This window comes from Oryctolagus cuniculus, chromosome 1, assembly GCF_964237555.1.
Source record: "Oryctolagus cuniculus chromosome 1, mOryCun1.1, whole genome shotgun sequence".
Classification (NCBI taxonomy): domain Eukaryota; kingdom Metazoa; phylum Chordata; class Mammalia; order Lagomorpha; family Leporidae; genus Oryctolagus; species Oryctolagus cuniculus.
In genome coordinates this window covers 228,846,525-228,867,597 of record NC_091432.1, presented here as the reverse complement: position 1 = coordinate 228,867,597, position 21,073 = coordinate 228,846,525, and the positions used below count along the sequence as shown (strand labels likewise).

The window sequence follows — 21,073 nt, the reverse complement described above, 5'->3', positions numbered from 1 at the left end:
TCTTGATTTATGTGCTTTATTGTATTTTCGTTTCCTAGGAGATTTATATTATTCTTAAAATTGAAAATTGAAGCCAAAGATCTTTGGGATAGATTGTATATAAAAATGATTCCCTTCCCTGTATCCATACCTGTGAATAGTCCCCTCCCTTGTTGCCTCTGGGCCTTGTGGTTTGCTTTGGCCATTGGGACAGTGAAAAATAAGCAAAAACTTGAAATGAAAAACGTACAAAGAGCTTATTCTCTCTTTGGGGGCTTTTGGGATCCTTGCAACCAAGTAAACAAATCCAAGGTAGCCTGCTGCATGGTGAGAAACACGTGGCCAAGCTGGCATCTGAGAGAGGCCGTGGACCAGGAGCTGTCCAGGCTGCATGAAGGAGGTGTGGCTTTGGCCAAGGGCGGTGTGTGTGTGTGTGTGTGTGTGTAATTTGGCTCATTTATTTTCTTACTTGAAAAGGAAGGTAATAGAGAGAAAGAGATCCACTGGTTTATTACTCAAATGCCTATAATAGCCAAGGCCAGGCCAGGCTAAAGACAGGAGCCAGGAACTCCATCTACCCAAGTACTTTGCCCATCATTTGCTGCTTTCCCAGGTGCATTAGTAGGAAGCTAGATCAGAAATGGAGCAGCCAAGGGAGGACTCAGTCCAGCATTCCAGTGCTGGATGCTGGCATCACAAGCAGTGCCTTAACCTGTTATGCCACAATGCTGGCCCATTTCCAATTTTAGTTCCCCCATGTATGCCTGTGTCTCTCAAGCTCTGTTCCCTGGTTTGTTTGTACATTTTCCATTGATTGCATTATGACAAGTGAAGGTTTCCTTTGACTTAAAGCTGCTCTTCTCCCTGCCTCTTACTCCCCGCAGAGCTAGTGGCATGGTAGCATTACTGCAGGTGACTACCTTGTGAGTGCTTACCACGTGGTGGGCCTGTTCCGTGGACTTCCCACGGCTGTCTAATTCCCCCCGCCCACACCCTCCGAGCTGATCTTACCACTGCTCTCGGTTTTCTCATTTTCTTATTCACATCCACAGTTCCCTACCAGTGGTGCCCTTTCCGCATCTTAATCATGGCAGTGGTACCGTCTGGCACTTTCTCAGTTTCTGTTCAGTGCTGTCTGTTGCTCCTTGCTCTTTACACGCGTGGGCTCATTCCCTCTTCTCACTAAGCCTGTGACTTAGCCCCTGTGATTGTCCCACATAACACATGAGCATGTGAAGCGTAGCATTCCCATGCCCAGATTCGATGGTTAGCAGCCACTCCCTTAACCCGTAGACCATATTGATGGCATCTCTTTGACTCCTCCTTTTTCGAGATGAGGAAATGTGTCACCCTCTGTGTCTCCCACCTTTCCTGCTCTTCTTCCATCCTCAGTTTCAGTCAGTCATAACTTTACATCTTTATTCATGGAACATGGTATTTACCTAACCTTCCAGAATCATAGTCAAGTATCTTGCATGTTATCTACATATAGAATGTAAAGGTTGAAAAGGAATGATAAATAGCATTTTGACATGTGACTGTGTGCAAATCGTGTGGAGCAGAGCTAGGAATTGAGCTCTGGTTCCCTTTCCTTCTCTGTATTTCAACTGTATGACTCAAAGGAATTCATTGTTAGATTCAAATTCAGCTGGATCTGGGACGATGCTGTGGTGTAGTGGGGTCAGCCTCCGACAGCCCATATAGGCGCCGACTCATGTCTCAGCTGCTGCTCTTTGATCCAGTTCTCTGCTATGGCCCAGGAAAACAGTGAAAATGGCCCAAGTGCCTGGGCCCCTGCACCCACATGGGAGACCCAGAAGAAGCTCCTGGCTCTTGGCTCCAGATTGGCTCAGCTCTGGCTGTTGCAGACTTAAGGGGAATGAACCAACGGAAGGAAGACCTTTCTTTCTGTCTCTCTCTGTCTATAACTCTACCTGTTATAATTTTAAAAAAATTAAATTATTAAAAAATTAAATAATTTAAAAAAAGAAGTAGAGCAGCTGGAGCATGAACCAGCTCCCATATGGGATACTGGCATCACAGGCGGCGGCTTCACTCGCTACTCTACACCGCCAGCCCCCTCAGCACCTTCTTAAAAGGGTGCGTGTAGGGGCCGTTTCTCAATCGGTCCCTGTCTGAACATTTTGTTTTTTAGCGCTGAACTCCTGATTAATAGAGCTTTGGAAGCAGTTTTCCTAGGTTTAAATCCAGTGTTGCTGATAAAGTCTGGTGCAGTCTGATTCTTATAGCCTTGTGATTTATTCTTCCTGTTTTGAAATTTCACAAAGATGAGTAATTTTTCTCCATCTAGTTGGTGCTTGGTAGGTCCTCAGTTTGTGAACTTTGTTCTTCTTCCAGTTTTTGGCTCTTACATCTTTTCTCTGGCACTTTACTATCTATTTTCCATCTTGTTTTTTCTTTAGCTTTCTTGTAGATTTCATCAACAGTGTCTTAAATCTCTTCCAATGAAGAACTGTTTTATTTCAGCAACCATAATTTAAAAAATTTCTGACCTCTTTGTTCTGAAACCATTTGCTCAGTAAATCTTGTTCTTACTCTGATGAATGGGGAAATTCTAAGGGGCGGGTGTTTGGCCTGTTGGTGAAGATGCCCTCATTCCATCGTGAGCCTGCTTCCAGCTCGTGCTGCCAGCCTCGCCAGTAGAGACCCTGGGAGGCAACCCCTGTGGGAGGTCTGGTTTTGGCTCTGTGGTGGGCATTTGGAACCAGTAGATGGGAGCATGCTCTGTGTAGCTGTCTCTGCCTCTCAAATATATAAAAATTGTAAGAAGAAATTCCGAGAGTAGTAGATTATTCTTTTTTTTATCTTGAGCTCCAAATTAACCATGTTCTGTCGTGTTGCAGACCTTCCTTCAGTGACTTAACCGAGGGTCTGACCGTGACCACTGTGTGTGACCATAGTGCTCAGGCAGGGTTTGCTGCCTGAAAGATTCTCTCCATGCAGAGCAAGTCGGCCTGATCCTGGAGCCACCCCCATCTCACGCCACATAGGAGCTGATCTAGTTTCTTGTGTGAAAAGCCTCTCTCATTTCCTCTGCTTTCTCCCGGTCCTCTCCCTCCCTCCCTCTGTGCCTTGGAAAGCAATGTGACTGCCTAGGTATTTTGCATTTGGGATGGCGTTAGAGGAGAAAGGTTCTTACATAAACCTTTAGTTGATCTCTTAGTTTGAAACAGCACCTTTTATTCCTTTTCCCCTCCCTCTGTGGGTTGGCTCCTTTCACGTTTTTCTAGGTTCCAGCTTTGTCTGCTCTGTTATTTAAGTCATGGGGCTGCACAGGAGGCCCCTACAGACCTACTTTTTGACCCTGTGCCTCTGTGCACACCCTAGGAAACGCACCTGCAGTGGCCTCACCAGCAGGTTTCTTTGCCCTCTCTCTTCCACTTGGCTTCCACTGGAGAGTCTGTCTTTCCTGCTCCCTCTTTGCTGTCAGATCTAAGGGCTGGTGCCTTTGCTCCTGGGCGCCTCAGCATTCCCTGTCGGTTTCCTTGTACTTGTTCAATCCATTGCAGCGCTTTATTAACCCTTTCTCAGTGACCCATTTGAGTGTGCTATTTCCTGCCAGGATGTCAAATGGCAGAAAAGAATATTGGTATTTCTTCATCTAAAGTTGTTCTTCCAGAAAACTATTGAAATCTCATCTGTTGATGGCCTTCCTCTGTTTTTATTTCTTTTTTTTTCCCAAAAAAACCTTTTATTTAAGGAATACAAACTTCATGCATTTCATAAGTACAACTTTAGGAATATAATGATTCTTCCCACCTCTCCTCCTCCTCCCTCTTCCATTCCCAGTCCCATTCTCCACTAAGATCCATTTTCAACTAACTTTATACACAGAAGACCAACTCTATACTAAGTAAAGAGTTCAACAATTTACATGGAAAAAAAGAACAAAAAAAAAAACCTGTTCCTCACCAGTCAAGACAAGGAGTGTTCGAAGTCATTGCATCTTGAAGTTAATTTCACTTCTTTTTTTTAGGCTGCTCATGTCAAATGCCTCAGGGATCACTGCCATCATGCATAAGAGTGTTAATTGTTAAATTAACAACAGGAGTCACTGTGCACTAACTCCCCATTCAGGACCTCTGTCCTCAGTGAGCTGTATTATAATTATGTCTAAGTGCTTGCAAAAGATGTACCATTCTTGGGTGCTTCTTCAATATTTTTATTTCTTTATGTAGAGGAGAGTGTGGGTGTGTGAGGGGGTGTTCTCCCATCCCCTGATTCACTCCCCAAGTGCCTTCAGTGAGTGATCAGTGTAGGTCTCCCGTGTAGGTGGCAGAACCCAACCACCTGAGCTATTCCTGCTGTCTTCCGGGTCCACAGCAGCAGGAAGCTGGGTATGAAACCAGAGGTAGGCACGGAAACCAGGCACTCGGATATGGAACACAGGCATCTTGACTGAATGCCCGATCTCTTTTAATTTTTTATTATGATACTTTAAAAAAAGAAACAACAACTTTATTGAGATACTTTCATTTTGCATTTGGGATGGGGTTAGTTGAGAGTGTATAATTTAGTAGTACCTTTCACAAAAACAATAAAAAAGTTTGAGACCTTGTAATAATTTGAACCAAGATCTGTATGGAAAGAGTTATAAAGTTTGTTTCATGACAATATTTTCAACATAAATAGAAAGAGATACTGTTGGCACTAAATTCATCTCTAGATTCATTTTGTTTTCAGTAGAATTCATTAAGGTTTTTTAGTAGGACTCTGATACATTGATTTTTAAAGTTTATATTTACATGTAAATACAAGGAACCAAGAGTAGACAAGGCACTCCTGAAACAGAGGAAGCATGCTAGACTTTCAAAGTTGTACTATTTAGAAGATTGTTAATGAGAAAATAGAAAAATAGACCAAGGAAGAGAACAAAGAGCTGAGAAACATGTATAAGGGAAAATTTGAGGACTTCAATACTAGTTTTGTCTTAACAGTCAAAAAATATATATAATTTTTAAAAGCCAAATAAATAAAAAAGGAGGGTGCAGATATGATTTTTCTCATTTGTAGGAGTTAATATATATGGAGAGAGTATAAAAATTGTGTGGGTGTCATAGTATTTGGTATATAAATATTGCATCACTGAATTATACCATGCCTATGACAACATTCTTTCCTTTCCCCCGTGTTATGATCATTGTTATGAACCCCACATTTTATGATATTAACACCCTTGCTTTTAAGACAAAACAGCATATATGTATATGTGTGTACCCACATATGAAGTGAGTATAGCAAAATGTTAGAAATTGTTAATCTTACAATTAAAAAACTAAAAACAAAAAGGAAGATACAGAAATAGCTACCCACTCACTTCTAGATATATTCCCTAAAGCAGTGTTTTTCACACTGCCTAACTCTTACCTGAAGATCAGCTTTTGGTGGTCACCAGTATGTGAGTGCGTGTGAATAAGATCTCGGATAGAAAGGGGTGCCGTGCTGGGAGCCCCGAGGGAGGCCTCTGCGAAGGATAGGCTCCCAGCTGGAGAACGACGGCTGCGCCTACAGCTGTCTGCTTTCTACTTAAAGAAAGCCTGGATGTAAGTACTGTGTACCTGTCCAGTTTGTACCATAACAAGACTAAGAGATGTGAAATTAACACATGCTTATTTGTGATTTCAGAGATTTGCCACAATATGGGCAGAAGCAGTGGCAGTCCTACTTTGGAAGAACTTTTGATGTCTACACCAAGCTGTGGAAGTTCCAGCAGCAGCATCGGTAAAGGAGCCCCCGGTCACAGGACACTTGAAGGCCCCTCTCCCAGCAGTCACAGTGTGGCCGCGACTGCCCCGGTGCTTTTACCTCGAAGCTTGCTAACTGCTGTATTTATGTACTCATGCTTGTGACCCATATGAAAGCAAACTGATTTTTTTCTTTTATTTACCTAAGACTTTAAGATGTCATATTCTGGTCTGATATTTAAAGACAGTGCTCTATCTAGAATGCTGCAAGTTAACCCTGACATAGGTGGGATATGTTGTGTTTTGTTCTTTTTTTTTTTTTTTTTTTTTTTTTTTATTTGTTTGAAAGGTAGAGTTACAGAGAAGCAGAGGCAGAGAGAAAGAGAAAAAGTCTTCCATCTACTGGTTCACTCCCTAAATGGCTGCAACGGCTAGAGCTGGGCTGATCCAAAGCCAGGAGCCAAGAGTTTCTTCTGGGTCTCCCACGTGGGTGAAGGGGCCCAAGCAGTTGGGCCATCTTCTACTGCTTTCCCAGGCCGTAGCAGAGAGCTGGATCAAGAGTAGAGCAGCCGAGACTCAAACCGGTGCCCATGTGGGATGCCAGCACTGCAGGCGGTGGCTTTACCTGCTATGCCACAGCACCAACCCTGTGTTTTGTTCCAGAATGCATGTTGTTTACTGGCCAAAATTGGTGGAAAGGGGCCTGTTTCTTCTCATTTTTGTGAACAGAACTCAAAGTGGTTTCTTTTTATATTTTGACTTACTTTAAATAGACATTTAATAAATGCTTTTTGAATCTACTTGAATGATTATGTTGAAATCTCATGAAAAATTCATGAGCTTTGCTAATTACAGATTTGGTTCTTTCTGAAATTTGTCATCTCTTACTTGTATTTTCTTGTTTCCTATATAAAACAGACAAGTCTTGGATAATCGGTATGGCTTGAAGCGGTGGCAAATAGGGGAAATTGCTTCCAAGATTGGGCAGCTATACTACCATTATTAGTAAGTGATGTGGTCGTGGGAAGAATAAAATACTGTCCTGACTCGAACCCAGCATCCAGATCTGTGTGTAGGGTTTCTCCCTGCTGGAGGAATAAATTGTATAGTCATAAAGTTTCTTCTTTGTAGTTTCCATTAATTTAGAGTTATTTTAGTACAGATAAATGCAAGACAGTACCCCAGATTATTGGGCAACAAGAAGGTCAGTGTGTCACTACTGTGTTTAAGTATGAGCACACCACAACCACAACGATGGCAAGTAAATGCCCTCATATGTCCTGCACTGCTTCCCAGGTTCCTTTTCACGTCACTGGAGCTGGTTTCAAGGATACCGTCGGGTCTAACCCGATCTCTGAAAGTTCCCTTATTACACATTTTGAAGTTTAACTAATGGAACCTCTGCAGTCTCAGTAAGCTAGTTTTTTCCCTTACTCTTCATTAACTAATTCAAATACAATACGTAACATTTTACATTTTTGTAGATACTTTACTAAAATAATTAAAGGTATCTAAAATAATATCATTAGTAGGTAAAATATTAACCAAAAAAGTGACACTAAGGGTATTTTTGAGACTATTCTTTTCCTAACTAGAAAAGCTATGGGATTCAAAATGAACACAGATATGATAACACTTTAACTCTGCTGTTTTACAACATCGATAACAAGAGAAAATTCATGACGCACAGAAAAGAAGAGTAGGGTTTCAGGAGAAAAGTTTAGTAAACACTTGAATTTTGGAAGCCTGGAACACAGAAAGGTTCATAGTGCTTATAAGCACTACCATTTTCATCCTGTACACGCATGGTTCATTTCTAATTTTATCCAGAAACAAAAACCTAATTCATTGCATGATGTATCTTTATCAATTTCAATTTTCAAGTATTCAAGTAATGCAAACCTAAGTATTTTCCTTTGTGACAGCAACAAACGTGTGGACTGTGCTTCAAAGACAGGGAAAATTTTATTTAAAACAACTGATAATACTCTTCTTCCCAAAGACATAAGAACTAAGACTTAACACTGTAATCACACAAATGGTATGTAGTAAGAGAAGGAAAAAAGAAAGATGGCCCAATAAAATCAATGTCTTCTTTTAAAAAGATTCAAAAACAGATGCCTTAATATGTGGCCAGGTTCCCAGTAACAGGATAGTCTGAAATCTAAGGAACTACAGAAGAAAAACCAGAGGAATTTCCATTTCCCTGCCGTTTTCCCATAAATGTTCCTATTGTTTACTTTGGATTTCCTCTGTACTTTTACTGGGAAATTTTCTGCCTTCACCTTCTTTCATAGTGATGACCATGTTTCTGTGTTTCTGAGTGTAGCACATCCTTAAGCATCTTTTGTAAGGCTGATGAGTGGTGGCAAATTCTTTCCATTTCTGCTTGTTACGGAAGTCCTTTATTTCACCTTCATCATAAATGAGAGCTTTGCAGGGTACAGTAGTCTGGGTTGATAATTTTGTCTCTTAAGTCTTGGAATATATCTCATCATTCTCTCCTAGCCTGTAGGGTTTCTGATGAGAAGTCAGCTGTGAGTCTAACTCGAGACCCTCTGAAAGTAATCTGGCATTTCTCTGGTGCATTTTACAATCTTCTCTTTATGTTTCACTTCGAGAGTTTGACTACAATGTGTCATGGTGAGGATCTTTTCTGGTCATGTCAATGAGAAGTTCTTTGTGCTTCTTGTACTTGGATGTCCCTTTCTTTCTCTAATTTAAGGAAGTTTTCTGTAATTTTTTCACTAAAAAGGCCTTCTTATCCATTCTGTCTTTCCACGCCTTCAGAACTCCTTAGACCCATATGGTGGGCCGTTTGATAGTATCCCATATATCTCCAGCACTGTTTTATAGTTTTCTAATTTCTTCTTTTTTGGGGTCTTACTATAAAAGTTCCAGCCTTCTTACTTGGATATTCTTCCGTCTGCCTCACCTAGTCTGTTAAGGCTTTCCACCACATTTTTTATTTGATATATTGAATTCTTCATTTCCAATATTTCATTTTGATTTCTCTTTAAACTCTCAATTTCATGGGAAACATGTTCATTCATGTCATGTATGGATTTCATTAATTTATGGATTTGCTTCTGATTACTTCTAGGTAATCCTTCGATCAATTTTTTAAACTCTGTTTCCGGCATTTCTTCAGTCTCTTCATTTTCACATTCTGGTGTTGAAGTGTCGTGTTCCTTTGGAGGTGTCATGTTGTCTTGCTTATTCTTGTTTCTTGAGTTGCTGTATTTATTTTTGGGCTTTTGTGCAGATACTTGTTGGCCTTTTTTCCCCCTCTGTGATGGCTTTTATCTTTGGACTGTGCCTCTGTGGATTAGTGGAGTATAAACTTACTTTTTGATTCCATTTTTCCGTGAACTTTCTGAAGTACCTTTGTAGAACCACCCTTAAGTCAAGGAAAGAAGAGAATTCCTGTAGGACTTTAAATTTCATTACCAGGGAAAGATAGCAGACAATTGAAAAGGCTTGGACCATTTATAACTTAAAAGGCAAGACAATCCCTTCCTCTTGCTCTGTTTTGGCATGCCATCCCCCAGTCCCACCATTAAAATCCCTCCCTTGGGTAGTATGTGTGCTCTAAAAGTCCCTCGTAAAACTGTGAATGTTAAACAGAAAAAATGGCCTGTCAGCACCCCCTGAGGATCTGTATGGATGGCTCAATCCACTGCTCACTTCTCTCAGGGAAGAAACTGAATGGGCCGAAGGACAAGTGATGACACGCACCTGGGGAGGTCACGGAGGTGCAGTCCAGCAGGGTGGTGGGTTTCACCGGGGCAGCCCTGCAAAGAATGAGAAGAATGTGATCTTTGGGTTGACATCACTAAAGGCTTGGGAGCACCAGCACCAGGGGGATGTTATTATTATTACTATTATTATATATGTTAAGAATGACATACTGCTTTGCTGGTTGAAATTTAGGACAGTGAGGCAATATGGAGCAAGTTTCTCATGGTGAAGAGTTTCCAGCTGTTTCAAAATGCTCTTTGTCTCACAGCTTACGCACGTCTGAGACCAGCTACCTGAACGAGGCTTTCTCCTTCTACTCTGCCATCAGACAGAGATCGTATTATTCTCAAGTCAACAAAGAAGACAGGTATGCCTCCACTGTGCTTCTGGAAACACGAGGATAGAACATTCAAAATCATCAGTCTGTGTGGGAATTATACAGAAAAGCACACATTGACTTAAAACTTGTGTTCATGCTATCTCCAGGCCATCTAAAGCATTCAGACGTATAGATCACCTGAAAGCAGTACTGGATGTCGGTGCTGTAACAGACGTCACAATACCAGACTCGATTCAGAGCACAAAGGAGGGCTGGGAGTTACCTCTCTATGAGAAACAGGGGTCACACAGCCTTCCTAGAAAAGAAACAGCTACACAGTAAGGCTTAGCTAACCACCTTTGTTCCTTTTTAGCCTGTGTAATCTTTTTTATTTTTAAAGATTTATTTTATTTATTTGAAAGACAGAGTTACAGAGAGAGGTATAGACAGAGAGAGGTCTTCCATCCACTGGTTCACTCCCCGAATGGCAGCAGCAGCTGGAACTGGGCCAATCCACAGCCAGGAGTCAGGAGCTTCCTCTGGGTCTCCCATGTGGGTACAGGGGCCCAATCACTTGTGTCATCCTCCACTGCTTTCCCAGGTGCATTAGCAGGGAGCGGGATCGGAAGTGGAGCAGCCGAGACTTGAACCAGCGTGCATGTGGGATTCTGGCACAGAGGCCGGGGCTTTAATCACTGTGTCACAGCGCCGGCCCCCAGTTTGTGTAGTCTTAATTCAAATATCTGCCGAGACTTGAACCAGCGTGCATGTGGGATTCTGGCACAGAGGCCGGGGCTTTAATCACTGTGTCACAGCGCCGGCCCCCAGTTTGTGTAGTCTTAATTCAAATATCTTCAAAAGCCTGTTGACAGCTGTCCTGCAGGACAAGGAAAAGACTGCTAATGCAGTTTTGAATTTTCTTTTGTAAACCCGCCAGTGTTCTGCAGTTGGGAAGCTGTACTGTCAAAAAACAAACAGAATCCTGTAGAGTTGATTCATTCCCAGTAAAAATCTTTTGAACACCTATATCTGACTCTGTGGCAGACACTTGGGTGGGAGAGGCAAAAAGAGAAGGAAGTGTGCAAGTTCATTTCAGAAGATGGTCTTCTAATAGGGGCCCGGGACGTATGCGTGCCAGTGGATTGTGCTGTTACTGATTCCAGATGAAGGTGCAGTTATGGAAGGATCAGGGGAGTGCTGGAGAATCTTCGTTGCTAGCATTCTAGGAATTTTTGGAAGGGAAAGTTCAAGGTCTGGATGTTCTCTCTCTTCTCCCAGCAACAGAACTCAACAGTTGTTACGTAGTGGGAAGATTGTCTTCTGAGCAGTGGAGGGAAACATAGCTTTGGCGTGTTTCTCAGGAGAACACTTTGCAGTTGGCTATTGTCAGCTTCCAGCTAACCAGCGAGATTTTGGGGGAAAGTCCCACTTTTGTACATCCCTTTTGTTTTCTGTGCATCTTGTTCAAACTTGTCTAGGGGAGTTTGCTACAACAATGGTAATGCAGATGTTGGATTCTTCCTTCCTCTGATGTCTTTTTGTCATCCTCTGATGTCAGTTTCTTCGGTTACTTTTCTTTTACCTTTTCTTATAGTTGCTTCACATTTCCCCCCAACCCTAATTTCTTTCATTTGTGTCTGTGTTCCACAATTTGTCTTAATACTTTTTTTATTTTAAAGATTTAACTTATTTATTAGTGAGGGAGAGAGAGAAAGGTCTTCCATCACTGGTTCACTCCACAAACGGTGGCAACGATGGGAGCTGGGCCAGACCGATCCGAAACCAGGAGTCAGGAGCTTCTTCTGGGTCTCCCACGTGGGTTCAGGGGCCCAAGGACTTGGGCCATCTTCTATTGCTTTCCCAGGCCATAGCAGAGAGATGGATCAGAAGAGGACACAACTGGCACCCATGTGGGATGCTGGCGCTGCAGGCGCAAGCTTAGCCTACTATGCCACAGCACTAGCCTCTATTTTAATTTTTTTTTAAATAAAGATTTATTTATTTGAAAGGCGGAGTTACAGAGACAGAGGCAGAGAGAGAGAAAAATCTTTCATCTGCTGGTTTACTCCCCAACTGGCTGCAACAGCTGGAGCTGAACTGTTCTGAAGCCAGGAGACAGGAGCTTCTTCAGGTCTCCCATGCAGGTGCAAGGGCCCAAGCACCCAGGCCATCTTTAACTGGTTTCCCAGGCCATAGCAGAGAGCCGGATCAGAAATAGAGCAGGTCAGCTGGGACTCAAACTTGCACCCATATGGGCTGCCAGCTCTGCAGGCAGAGGCTTAGCCCACTACACCACAGTGCCGGCCCCACCTGTCTTAATTCTTGATGAGGGAAATGATCTATCTCCTAAGAAATGGAAAAGAGGAAAAATGCAAAAGGGCTGTGCAACATTTTATCAGCATTAAAAATGCATCCAGGGTGAGAATTATTTTAAGTAATAGCAAAATATCTTGTGTAATTCACTTTTCTGCATTTTCTAACTTGCCAGAAGGGAAATTGGCCTTGGGTCCCCCCCTGGCTTAAAGCCCAACAGTTTGATTTGTTGCAATCATTTTCAACATTAATAGCAAACACCTTATCTGAATTATTTTCCTTTGCTGCCTCCTAGAGCAGGGCAGATTAACGGAGGTAAGGTTGTTTGGAAACAGGATGACAAAATCTCTTGCTTCGCACCAGGAAATTGGAATCAAAGGATAATCCAGCACAGGAGATCCTGACATTGTTCTCTGTGCTTGGGCTTTCTCAGTCCGTGGGTTGTGTCTTCGTTTACATAGAGCAAGAGGTGCCAGCCAAAGTAGCAACCAGCAGCCGTCAGCAAATAAAACCAAATAAGAACCTAGTCCATTATTTCACAGTTCATTTAAAAGGCAAAAATCTTCTCTTTGTATAGGGAGTGAGTTTACTTTTTCTGCACTGTCTCAGCACCTAAAGATTATTACTTAGAGTCCAGGAGAGATTGGCCCATCTCAGCGGTCACTCAGGCAGGGACACCTCTCAGAATATTCCATGGGCCCATCTTGCTTAATGGAGGATATCATACCATGCAATCCCTCATCCTAGTTGCTGCAAACCCTGACTGTTGCAATCAGCCAGGGCTGAACCTGGCCAGAGTGGGACCTGGAGAAGACAAAGTTTCTGAGCATTGTAAGGGATGTAGCAATTAGCCATCAGGGAGAACAGCTTCACAGGCAAAGGCATAGTTCAAGTTCGAGTCTCAGGAGCAGTGGGCCTGGCAGGTTGGACAGAGGCTGGAACGGAGGAGTCCAGAAGGTTGTGAGGAGCTCTGGTGTCAGCATTGGTGTTGACAGTTTTGAAGTTGTTGTAGGGTGGGAATATGTACGTGGACTGGGAAGCTTTGGCACTTCCTGCTGGTGGAGGTTGGGATAAGGAGAACTCGATGTAGACCTTTCCAATGAGGGTCGGACTTTTTCTTCCGCAGTTGGACATGGCGGTGGCCAGTGGGCTGTGGGTCAGGTTATCAGTCTTGATTGGGATGGCTGGTCATGTGCGTGAGTGGACAGCACTGAACACATTTCATCTGTGCTTTGCTGTTTAGCACAGTTCTACCCATCTCTGTGCGTTTATTTACTAAAGGGTTGGCAAACTATGGCCTGAAGGCAGATTGAGCCCATGCTGTTTTAGAATTGATTTTACATTTTGAAGGCGTTGTAAGAAAGGAAAAGACAATTATATCACACATACTATATGCAGTCTGCAAAGCTAAAAATATTTACTATCTGACCCTCTGCAGAAAATTTGTTGGTTGTATGATCCCTGATAGAGATTCATAAAACCTGATTTTTGTTGTTGTTGTTAATCAAAAACTATAGGAATTAAATCATTAATTTTACAAGTCTGTATTCATGTCATCCTTCTACTAGTTTTCCTTCAGGTCTGAGTCTTTTTTTTTTTTTTTTTTTAAGATTTTATTTTTAAAAACGGAGAGACAGAGAGGTTTTCTGTCCGCTGGTTCACTCCCCAAATGACTACAGTGGCCAGGGCTTGAACCATCCTAAATCCAGGAGCCAGGAGTTTCATCTGGGTCTCCCCCAGGAGTGACCTGAGCCCAGGCACTTGGACCATTTTCTGTTGCTTTTCCCAGGCCTTTTGCAGGGAGGGGGATCAGACAGAGAGCAGCTGTGAATTGACTGGTGCCTATATGGGATGCTGGCATTGGAGGAAGCGGCTTAACCAGCTATGCCACAATGCCAGCCTATGGATCCACTTCTGACACTGTAATCGGCTAAAGAGCCTAAAATACTGTGTGTTCCCAGACACCCAGAAATCTTGCATTTATGATCAGCCATTCTTTTAAATAGACAGCTCAGGTGTCAAGAAAGTCAAGAAGCCCCTAAAGTTTTGTTGGCCCTGCGGCATGTGGTTGGTTTTGGTGACAGAAAAAAACCATGAAGAGTAAAGTTGAAACTATAAGAAAGGTGTACACGAAGCACTAGTGAGAAAAAATTAACTCCTTGTTTCCTAGAGGTGGACTTTATAGTTGTCTGACTGGTGGTTAGTTAAGATAATTAAAGTAGAAAGGGGACAGAATCCTAGCTGACATGACCTGAAAGGAGAAAGGGATAAGGAATTACACCATGTTGTTAGATCCACTTACTGTGGGGACCAGGCCTACAGCAGGTAGAGTTTGCTTGTTCAAACATTGAGAAAGATGTTTTTAATGAAAATAAGGAGAATGTGCAACTTCAGCACACATTATTAACCATTTTAACAGTAGGCAGGAAAGGAAATAGAAAAAAGTGAGACAGATGCTAAAGGAAGAAATACCTGTGTTAATGTTGTATGCGTTATTTAGCCACGGAAAATTGGAAAAATCAAGAAAGCATAGACCCTTTTTGAATGTAACGAGTGGCCTTCCATCTGTGCTCCGCAGGCCTGAGCTGGTGGTCAAGAAGCTGCGGTACTACGCGAGGTTTATCGTGGTTTGTCTTCTTCTCAACAAGATGGACGTCGTGAAGGAGCTAGTGAAGGTAAAGCCACTGTGAAAGAGTGAAATCTCTCTAACTGCTTACAGGTGGCTTGTCTTTGAAAAGTAGATTTTCGGTTCCAGTACTTTTTATTTTTGTTTTCATTTTTTTAAAAAATTTTTTAAAGATTTATTTATTTATTCGAAAGTCAGAGTTACACAGAGAGAGAGAAAGAGAGAGAGAGAGAGAGTCTTCCATCCATGGTTCACTCCCCAGTTGGCTGCAACGGCCAGAGCTGCACTGATCCGAAGCCAGGAGCAGGAGCTTCTTCCGGGTCTCCCACGCGGGTGTGGGGGCCCAAGGACTTGGGCCATCTTCTACTGCTTTCCCAGGCCATAGCAGAGAGCTGGATCGGAAGTGGAGCAGCCAGGTCTTGAACCAGCACCCATGTGGGATGCCAGCGCTTCGGGCCAGGGCGTTAACCTGCTGTGCCACAGTGCCAGCCCCTCCAGTACTTTTTATGTATCTAAATATAGAAGACTATATTAATTCTGAGCAGAAATGAAAAAATATTTTCCAGCTCTCCACATTTTAACACGTTTAACATGAATCGGAGATAATTATCTAAATTCCTAGGTTTTGTCCCTGCACCTTGTTTTTTATTTCACAGCTGTGAGAAACAAAAATAAATTTGGTTTAAGAGAAAATAATTGACTTGAGTCCAAAAATAGAACAGATGGTCCACAACGGTGTTGTGAACAACACTTAGTTTTTCCCTTCATTCACTGTGGTAACTGAGTTCAGCGTACCCAGGAGCCGCTTTCTGTCTCACTTCTGCACGCTGCATTCTGGTTGCACTCTAGTCAGTAGTTTCAGAGGCATACATATTCATTTTTTATACTTAGCCACAGCGTGCTTGTTTTGTTGTTGTAGTTGTGTTTAAAGATTTATTTATTTATTTGCAAGGCAGAGTTAGAGAGAGGGAAAGGCAGAGGCAAAGAGAGAAGTCGTCCATACACCGGTTCACTCCCCAGATGGCCACAATGGCCAGGGCTGGGCCAGACTGAAGCCAGGAGCCAGGAGCTTCTTCCAGGTCTCCCACGCAGGAGCAGAGGCCCAAGGATTTGGACCATCTTCTACTGCTTTCCTGGGCACGTAGCAGGGAGCTAGATCAGAAGTGGAGCAGTGGGGACTCAAACCAGCATCCATATGGGATGTCAGTACTGCAAGAGGAGGCTTAACTTGCTACGCCATAGTTTCAGTCCCAACATGCTTGTTTGGACAGAAGTAACTCTGCATAGTACTATTATCCTCTAACCCCACTTACTATTAAGACTATTTCCTGGGGCCAGCACTGTGGTGCAATGGGTTAAAACCCTGGCCTGAAGTGCCAGCATCCCATATGGGTGCTGGTTCTAGTCTCAGCTGCTCCTCTTTTGATCCAGCTCTCTGCTATGGCCTGGGAAATCAGTGGAAAATGGCCTAAGTGCTTGGGCCCTTGCACACATGTGGGAGACCCAGAGGAGGCTCCTAGCTCCTTACTTTGTATTGGCCCTGCTACAGCCAGTGCAGCCATTTGGAGTGAACCAGCAGATCGGAGACCTTTCTGTCTCTCTCTCTCTCTCTGTCAGGAACTCTACCTCTCAAATCTTTAAAAAAAAATATTGTGTACTAATCGTAATTGAACAATTATATTAATATCTGTCAAGAATATGGTACAATGTAACCATACATTTTTATGTTTTTTTATAATCCTTTTTCTTTGTGATATTTTAAAATCAGGAATTGTCAGATGAAATTGAGGATTATACTCACCGCTTTAATACTGAAGATCAAGTGGAATGGAACTTGGTGCTTCAAGAAGTGGCAGCTTTCATTGAGGTCAGTTTTTGATAAGAAACATGGATGAGTGAATGGCTGTGTGCGCAAGATTTTTGTTGTGTGTCTGTGTCAACAAGAAGGAGTAATTTATGCTCTTGATATTTTGTCATTAACTTCTCACTGCCCTCTTCTTTAGGCAGACCCTGTTATGGTACTTAACGATGATAATACCATTGTTATCACATCAAATCGCCTGGCTGAAACAGGAGCGCCATTGCTGGAGCAAGGCATGATTGTGGGACAGTTGTCTCTGGCTGATGCACTCATTATTGGTAATTGTAATAATCAGGTAAAGAATTGTGAAGGAATTATGCTTAAAATTCACTTGGGAAAATAGTGCTTTGGATGACCACAAAATTATTTCTAACATTCATCTATTAGGAAATGGTGAATTAAATTATGTTATGTGCCTGTATGGCTAGAGTGTGGATGACTGAATAATTTAGGACAAATTTTAACAACTTAGGAAGATACTCATGATTAACTTAAGTGAAAATAAACTTGCTATGAAAACAACTATTTCACTGGTAGAATGAATAATACTATATGCATGGCAAAAAGATTGGGAAGAAAAAAAATTTTTTTTATTTTTAAAGATTTATTTAAGCCGGCGCCGTGGCTCAATAGGCTAATCCTCCACCTTGCGGCGCCGGCACACTGGGTTCTAGTCCCGGTCGGGGCGCCGGATTCTGTCCCGGTTGCCCCTCTTCCAGGCCAGCTCTCTGCTATGGCCAGGGAGTGCAGTGGAGGATGGCCCAGGTGCTTGGGCCCTGCACCCCATGGGAGACCAGGAAAAGCACCTGGATCCTGGCTCCTGCCATCGGATCAGCGCGGTGCGCCGGCTGCAGCGGCGGCCATTGGAGGGTGAACCAACGGCAAAAGGAAGACCTTTCTCTCTCTGTCTCTCTCTCTCACTGTCCACTCTGCCTATCAAAAAAAAAAAAAAAAAAAAAAGATTTATTTATTTATTTGAAAGACAGAGTTAAAAAGAGGCAGAGGCAGAGAGAGAGAAGTTGGAGACATTTGGGAAATGAACCAGCAGGTGGAAGATTATCTCTCTGTGCATTTCTGCCTTTTACTTTTGCTTTTTTTTTTTTTTTTAACAGGCAGAGTGGACAGTGAGAGAGAGAGAGACAGAGAGAAAGGTCTTCCTTTGCCGTTGGTTCACCCTCCAATGGCCGCCACGGCTGGCGCGCTGCAGCCGGCGCACCGCGCTGATCCGATGGCAGGAGCCAGGTGCTTCTCCTATGGGGTGCAGGGCCCAAGCACTTGGGCCATCCTCCAATCACTACACTCCCGGGCCACAGCAGAGAGCTGGCCTGGAAGAGGGGCAACTGGGACAGAATCCGGAGCCCCGGTTGGGACTAGAACCCAGTGTGCTGGCACTGCAGGCGGAGGATTAGCCTATTGAGCCTCAACGCCGGCCACATTTCTACCTTTTAAATAAATAATTTTAAGTGAATTTCCCAGTTTTCCATGACAGAATTATCCCATGTTGATGAGATTTTAACGTGCTAGAAATATAACTTACTGTAAATTATGGGACATTGGAAAAGTTACCAGTAATTTATTTTCCTATATGTGTTATTTTTTTTCTTTTAAAAATTTATTTATTTGTTTGAAAGGCAGCGAGACAGAGGCAGAGAGAAAAAGACAGGTCTTCCATCTGCTATTTTACTCTTCAAATGGCCACAATGGCTGGAGGTAGGCCAATCAAGTCAGGAGCCAGGAGCTTCTTCTAGGTCTCCCATGTGGGCACAGGAGCCCAAGAACTCGGGCCATGTTCCACTGACTTCCAGGCCATAGCAGAGAGCTGGATCAGAAGTGGAGCAGCCGGGACTCGAACCGGCGCCCATATGGAATGCTGGCATTGCAGGTGGTGGCTTTACCTGCTATACCACAGCGCAAGCCCTGAGAAAATTTTTCTTTAAAGCAAAATTATGGGGGATTTTAAATGCTTTCTTTACAACTCTATAAACTTTCCATAATTTCTACATATTGCTTTTCAAATTTGGCAAAAAGAAGGGAGAGTTTTGTTTTGAGTTCATTTTTCAAAAGTGAAGTTCTGGATTGGGTATTTGGTATAGCTATTAAGAACCTGCTTGGCTGGCTGGCGCCGCGGCTCACTAGGCTAATCCTCTGCCTAGCGGCGCCGGCACACCGGGTTCTAGTCCCGGTCGGGGTGCCGGATTCTGTCCCGGTTGCCCCTCTTCCAGGCCAGCTCTCTGCTGTGGCCAGGGAGTGCAGTAGAGGATGGCCCAGGTGCTTGGGCCCTGCACCCCATGGGAGACCAGGAAAAGCACCTGGCTCCTGGCTCCTGCCATCGGATCAGCGCGGTGCGCCGGCCGCAGCGCGCTGGCCGCGGCGGCCATTGGAGGGTGAACCAACGGCAAAGGAAGACCTTTCTCTCTGTCTCTCTCTCTGACACTGTCCACTCTGCCTGTCAAAAAAAAAAATAAAAAATAAAATAAAAAAAAAAAAAAAAAAGAAGAACCTGCTTGGGACTGGCGCCGCGGCTCACTAGGCTAATCCTCCGCCTGTGGCGCTGGCACCCCAGGTTCTAGTCCCTGTTGGGGCACCGGATTCTGTCCCGGTTGCTCCTCTTCCAGTCCAGCTCTCTGCTGTGACCCGGGAGTGCAGTGGAGGATGGCCCAAGTGCTTGGACCCTGTACCCGCATGGGAGACCAGGAGGAAGCACCTGGCTTCTGGCTTTGGATCGGCGCAGCGCTCCGGCCATAGCGTCCATTTGTGGGGTGAACCAATGGAAGACCTTTCTCTCTGTCTCTGTCTCTCACTGTCAAACTCTGCCAAAAAAAAAAAAAAAAAAAAAAAAAAGAACCTGCTTGGGATGCTTGTATCCTATTTTCCTATTTTTGAGTACCCGAGTTCAATTCCCAGTCCACTTTTTTTTTTTTTTTTTTTTTTTTTTTTTTTTTTTTTTTTGACAGGCAGAGTGGACAGTGAGAGAGAGAGACAGAGAGAAAGGTCTTCCTTTGCCGTTGGTTCACCCTCCAATGGCCGCCGCGGCCGGCGCACCGCGCTGATCCGATGGCAGGAGCCAGGAGCCAGGTGCTTTTCTTGGTCTCCCATGGGGTGCAGGGCCCAAGCACCTGGGCCATCCTCCACTGCACTCCCTGGCCACAGCAGAAAGCTGGCCTGGAAGAGGGGCAACCGGGACAGAATCCGGCGCCCCAACTGGGACTAGAACCCAGTGTGCCGGCGCCGCTAGGCGGAGGATTAGCCTAGTGAGCCACGGCGCCGGCGCCAGTCCACTTTCAATTCTAGCTTCCTGTTAGTGTGCACCGTGCAAAAAGCAATAGGTGATGGCTCAAGGATCTGGGTCTGGTGGGAGACCTGCCCACAACACCACAGCACTGGCCCCAATATATAAGTTTTGATTTTGTATCCTATCCTTGTACCTATCATATTCATTGTTAACATTTTCTAGAATTCCTTCATTTTTGGCTTTAATAACCATTAAAACAAATTTGAAATTATATATACACATACATAAGGGAACAGATTTCTTATTTTTAAAATATTTATTAGAGTGGGAGATAGAGAGTTTCCATCCTCTAGTTTACTTCCCAAATGTCCACAATAGGTGGCACTGGGCTAGGCTAAAGCCAGGAGCCAGAAGCTGAATCTGGATCTCCTTTGTGGTTGGGGATGGCAAGAACCCAGTCACTTTAGCTGGCACTGTTGTCTCCCAGGGTCTGCATTAGCAGAGAGCTGGAGCCAGGCATCAAGCCCATATGGAAACATCCACCCCAGTGGACATACTTTGAAACACATTCATTGCTTGTCTAGTTATACTATCTGAAGGCTTATTATTTTTATTGATTTTTTTTTCAAAGAGAATTTTGCTTATCAAACAAGTACACATTAAAACTAAATGAGATCACCCACCTGGATGGCTAAAATCAAGACCGAACAGACAAGCTGGTAATGATAGCATGTCCTGACACATTTGTACAAAAGCTAGGTATTTCATATCTTATTGGTAGAAGTATAAATTGGTATATCCACTTCACCTACAGCAGTTCCAATGTTTTCTTGATTATTTTTAATTTTTTAAAAGTCACTTGAAAGGAAGAGTTACAGAGAGAGAGGAAGAGACAGGGAGATCGTAAATCTTCTTATTTACTCCACAAATGGCCACAATAGCTAAGGCTGAACTAGGCAAAACCTGGAGCTTAGAGCAACATCCAGGCCTCCCACATGGTGTCATGGGCCCAAGCGCTTGGTCCATCTTCCATTAGTTTCCCAGGTGCACCAGCAGGGAGCTGGATGAAAAGTGGAGCAGCTGGGACTTGAACCTCCCCTTGCCAGCATTGCAGGAGGCAGTATAACCCACTGCACCATGATGCAAGCCCCTGTTTTCTTATTGATTTATAGGAGTTCCTAATATGTTCTGCTTAAAAGTCCTTTGTTAAATTTAAGTATCAAGTGTCTTCTCCTACTCTGTGGCCTGGCTTTTATTGTCTTCTTAGTGTCCCTGTGTTTATATATAAATTAATTAA

At 43.5% G+C, this 21,073-nt stretch overlaps 1 protein-coding gene across 13 annotated transcripts in view; it reads left to right on the top strand.

The window, feature by feature from the left end:
* The window catches only part of SCAI (suppressor of cancer cell invasion), a 166,576-nt gene that overhangs the window by 96,782 nt on the left and 48,721 nt on the right, over positions 1–21,073 (top strand). For 12 of the 13 annotated variants that reach the window (XR_011382083.1, XR_011382101.1, XM_070056861.1 and 9 more), the window contains 7 exons: positions 5,626–5,721; positions 6,603–6,689; positions 9,694–9,792; positions 9,912–10,082; positions 14,636–14,732; positions 16,452–16,550; positions 16,687–16,839. Coding sequence is in view for 11 of the 13 variants with exons in the window: in XM_070056861.1 (XP_069912962.1) it covers positions 5,626–5,721; positions 6,603–6,689; positions 9,694–9,792; positions 9,912–10,082; positions 14,636–14,732; positions 16,452–16,550; positions 16,687–16,839 (802 nt within the window). In the remaining 2 variants the exon portion in view is untranslated. The remainder of the gene's footprint in view (positions 1–5,625; positions 5,722–6,602; positions 6,690–9,693; positions 9,793–9,911; positions 10,083–14,635; positions 14,733–16,451; positions 16,551–16,686; positions 16,840–21,073) is intronic. The other variant, XM_008273310.4, reaches the window with a different exon arrangement.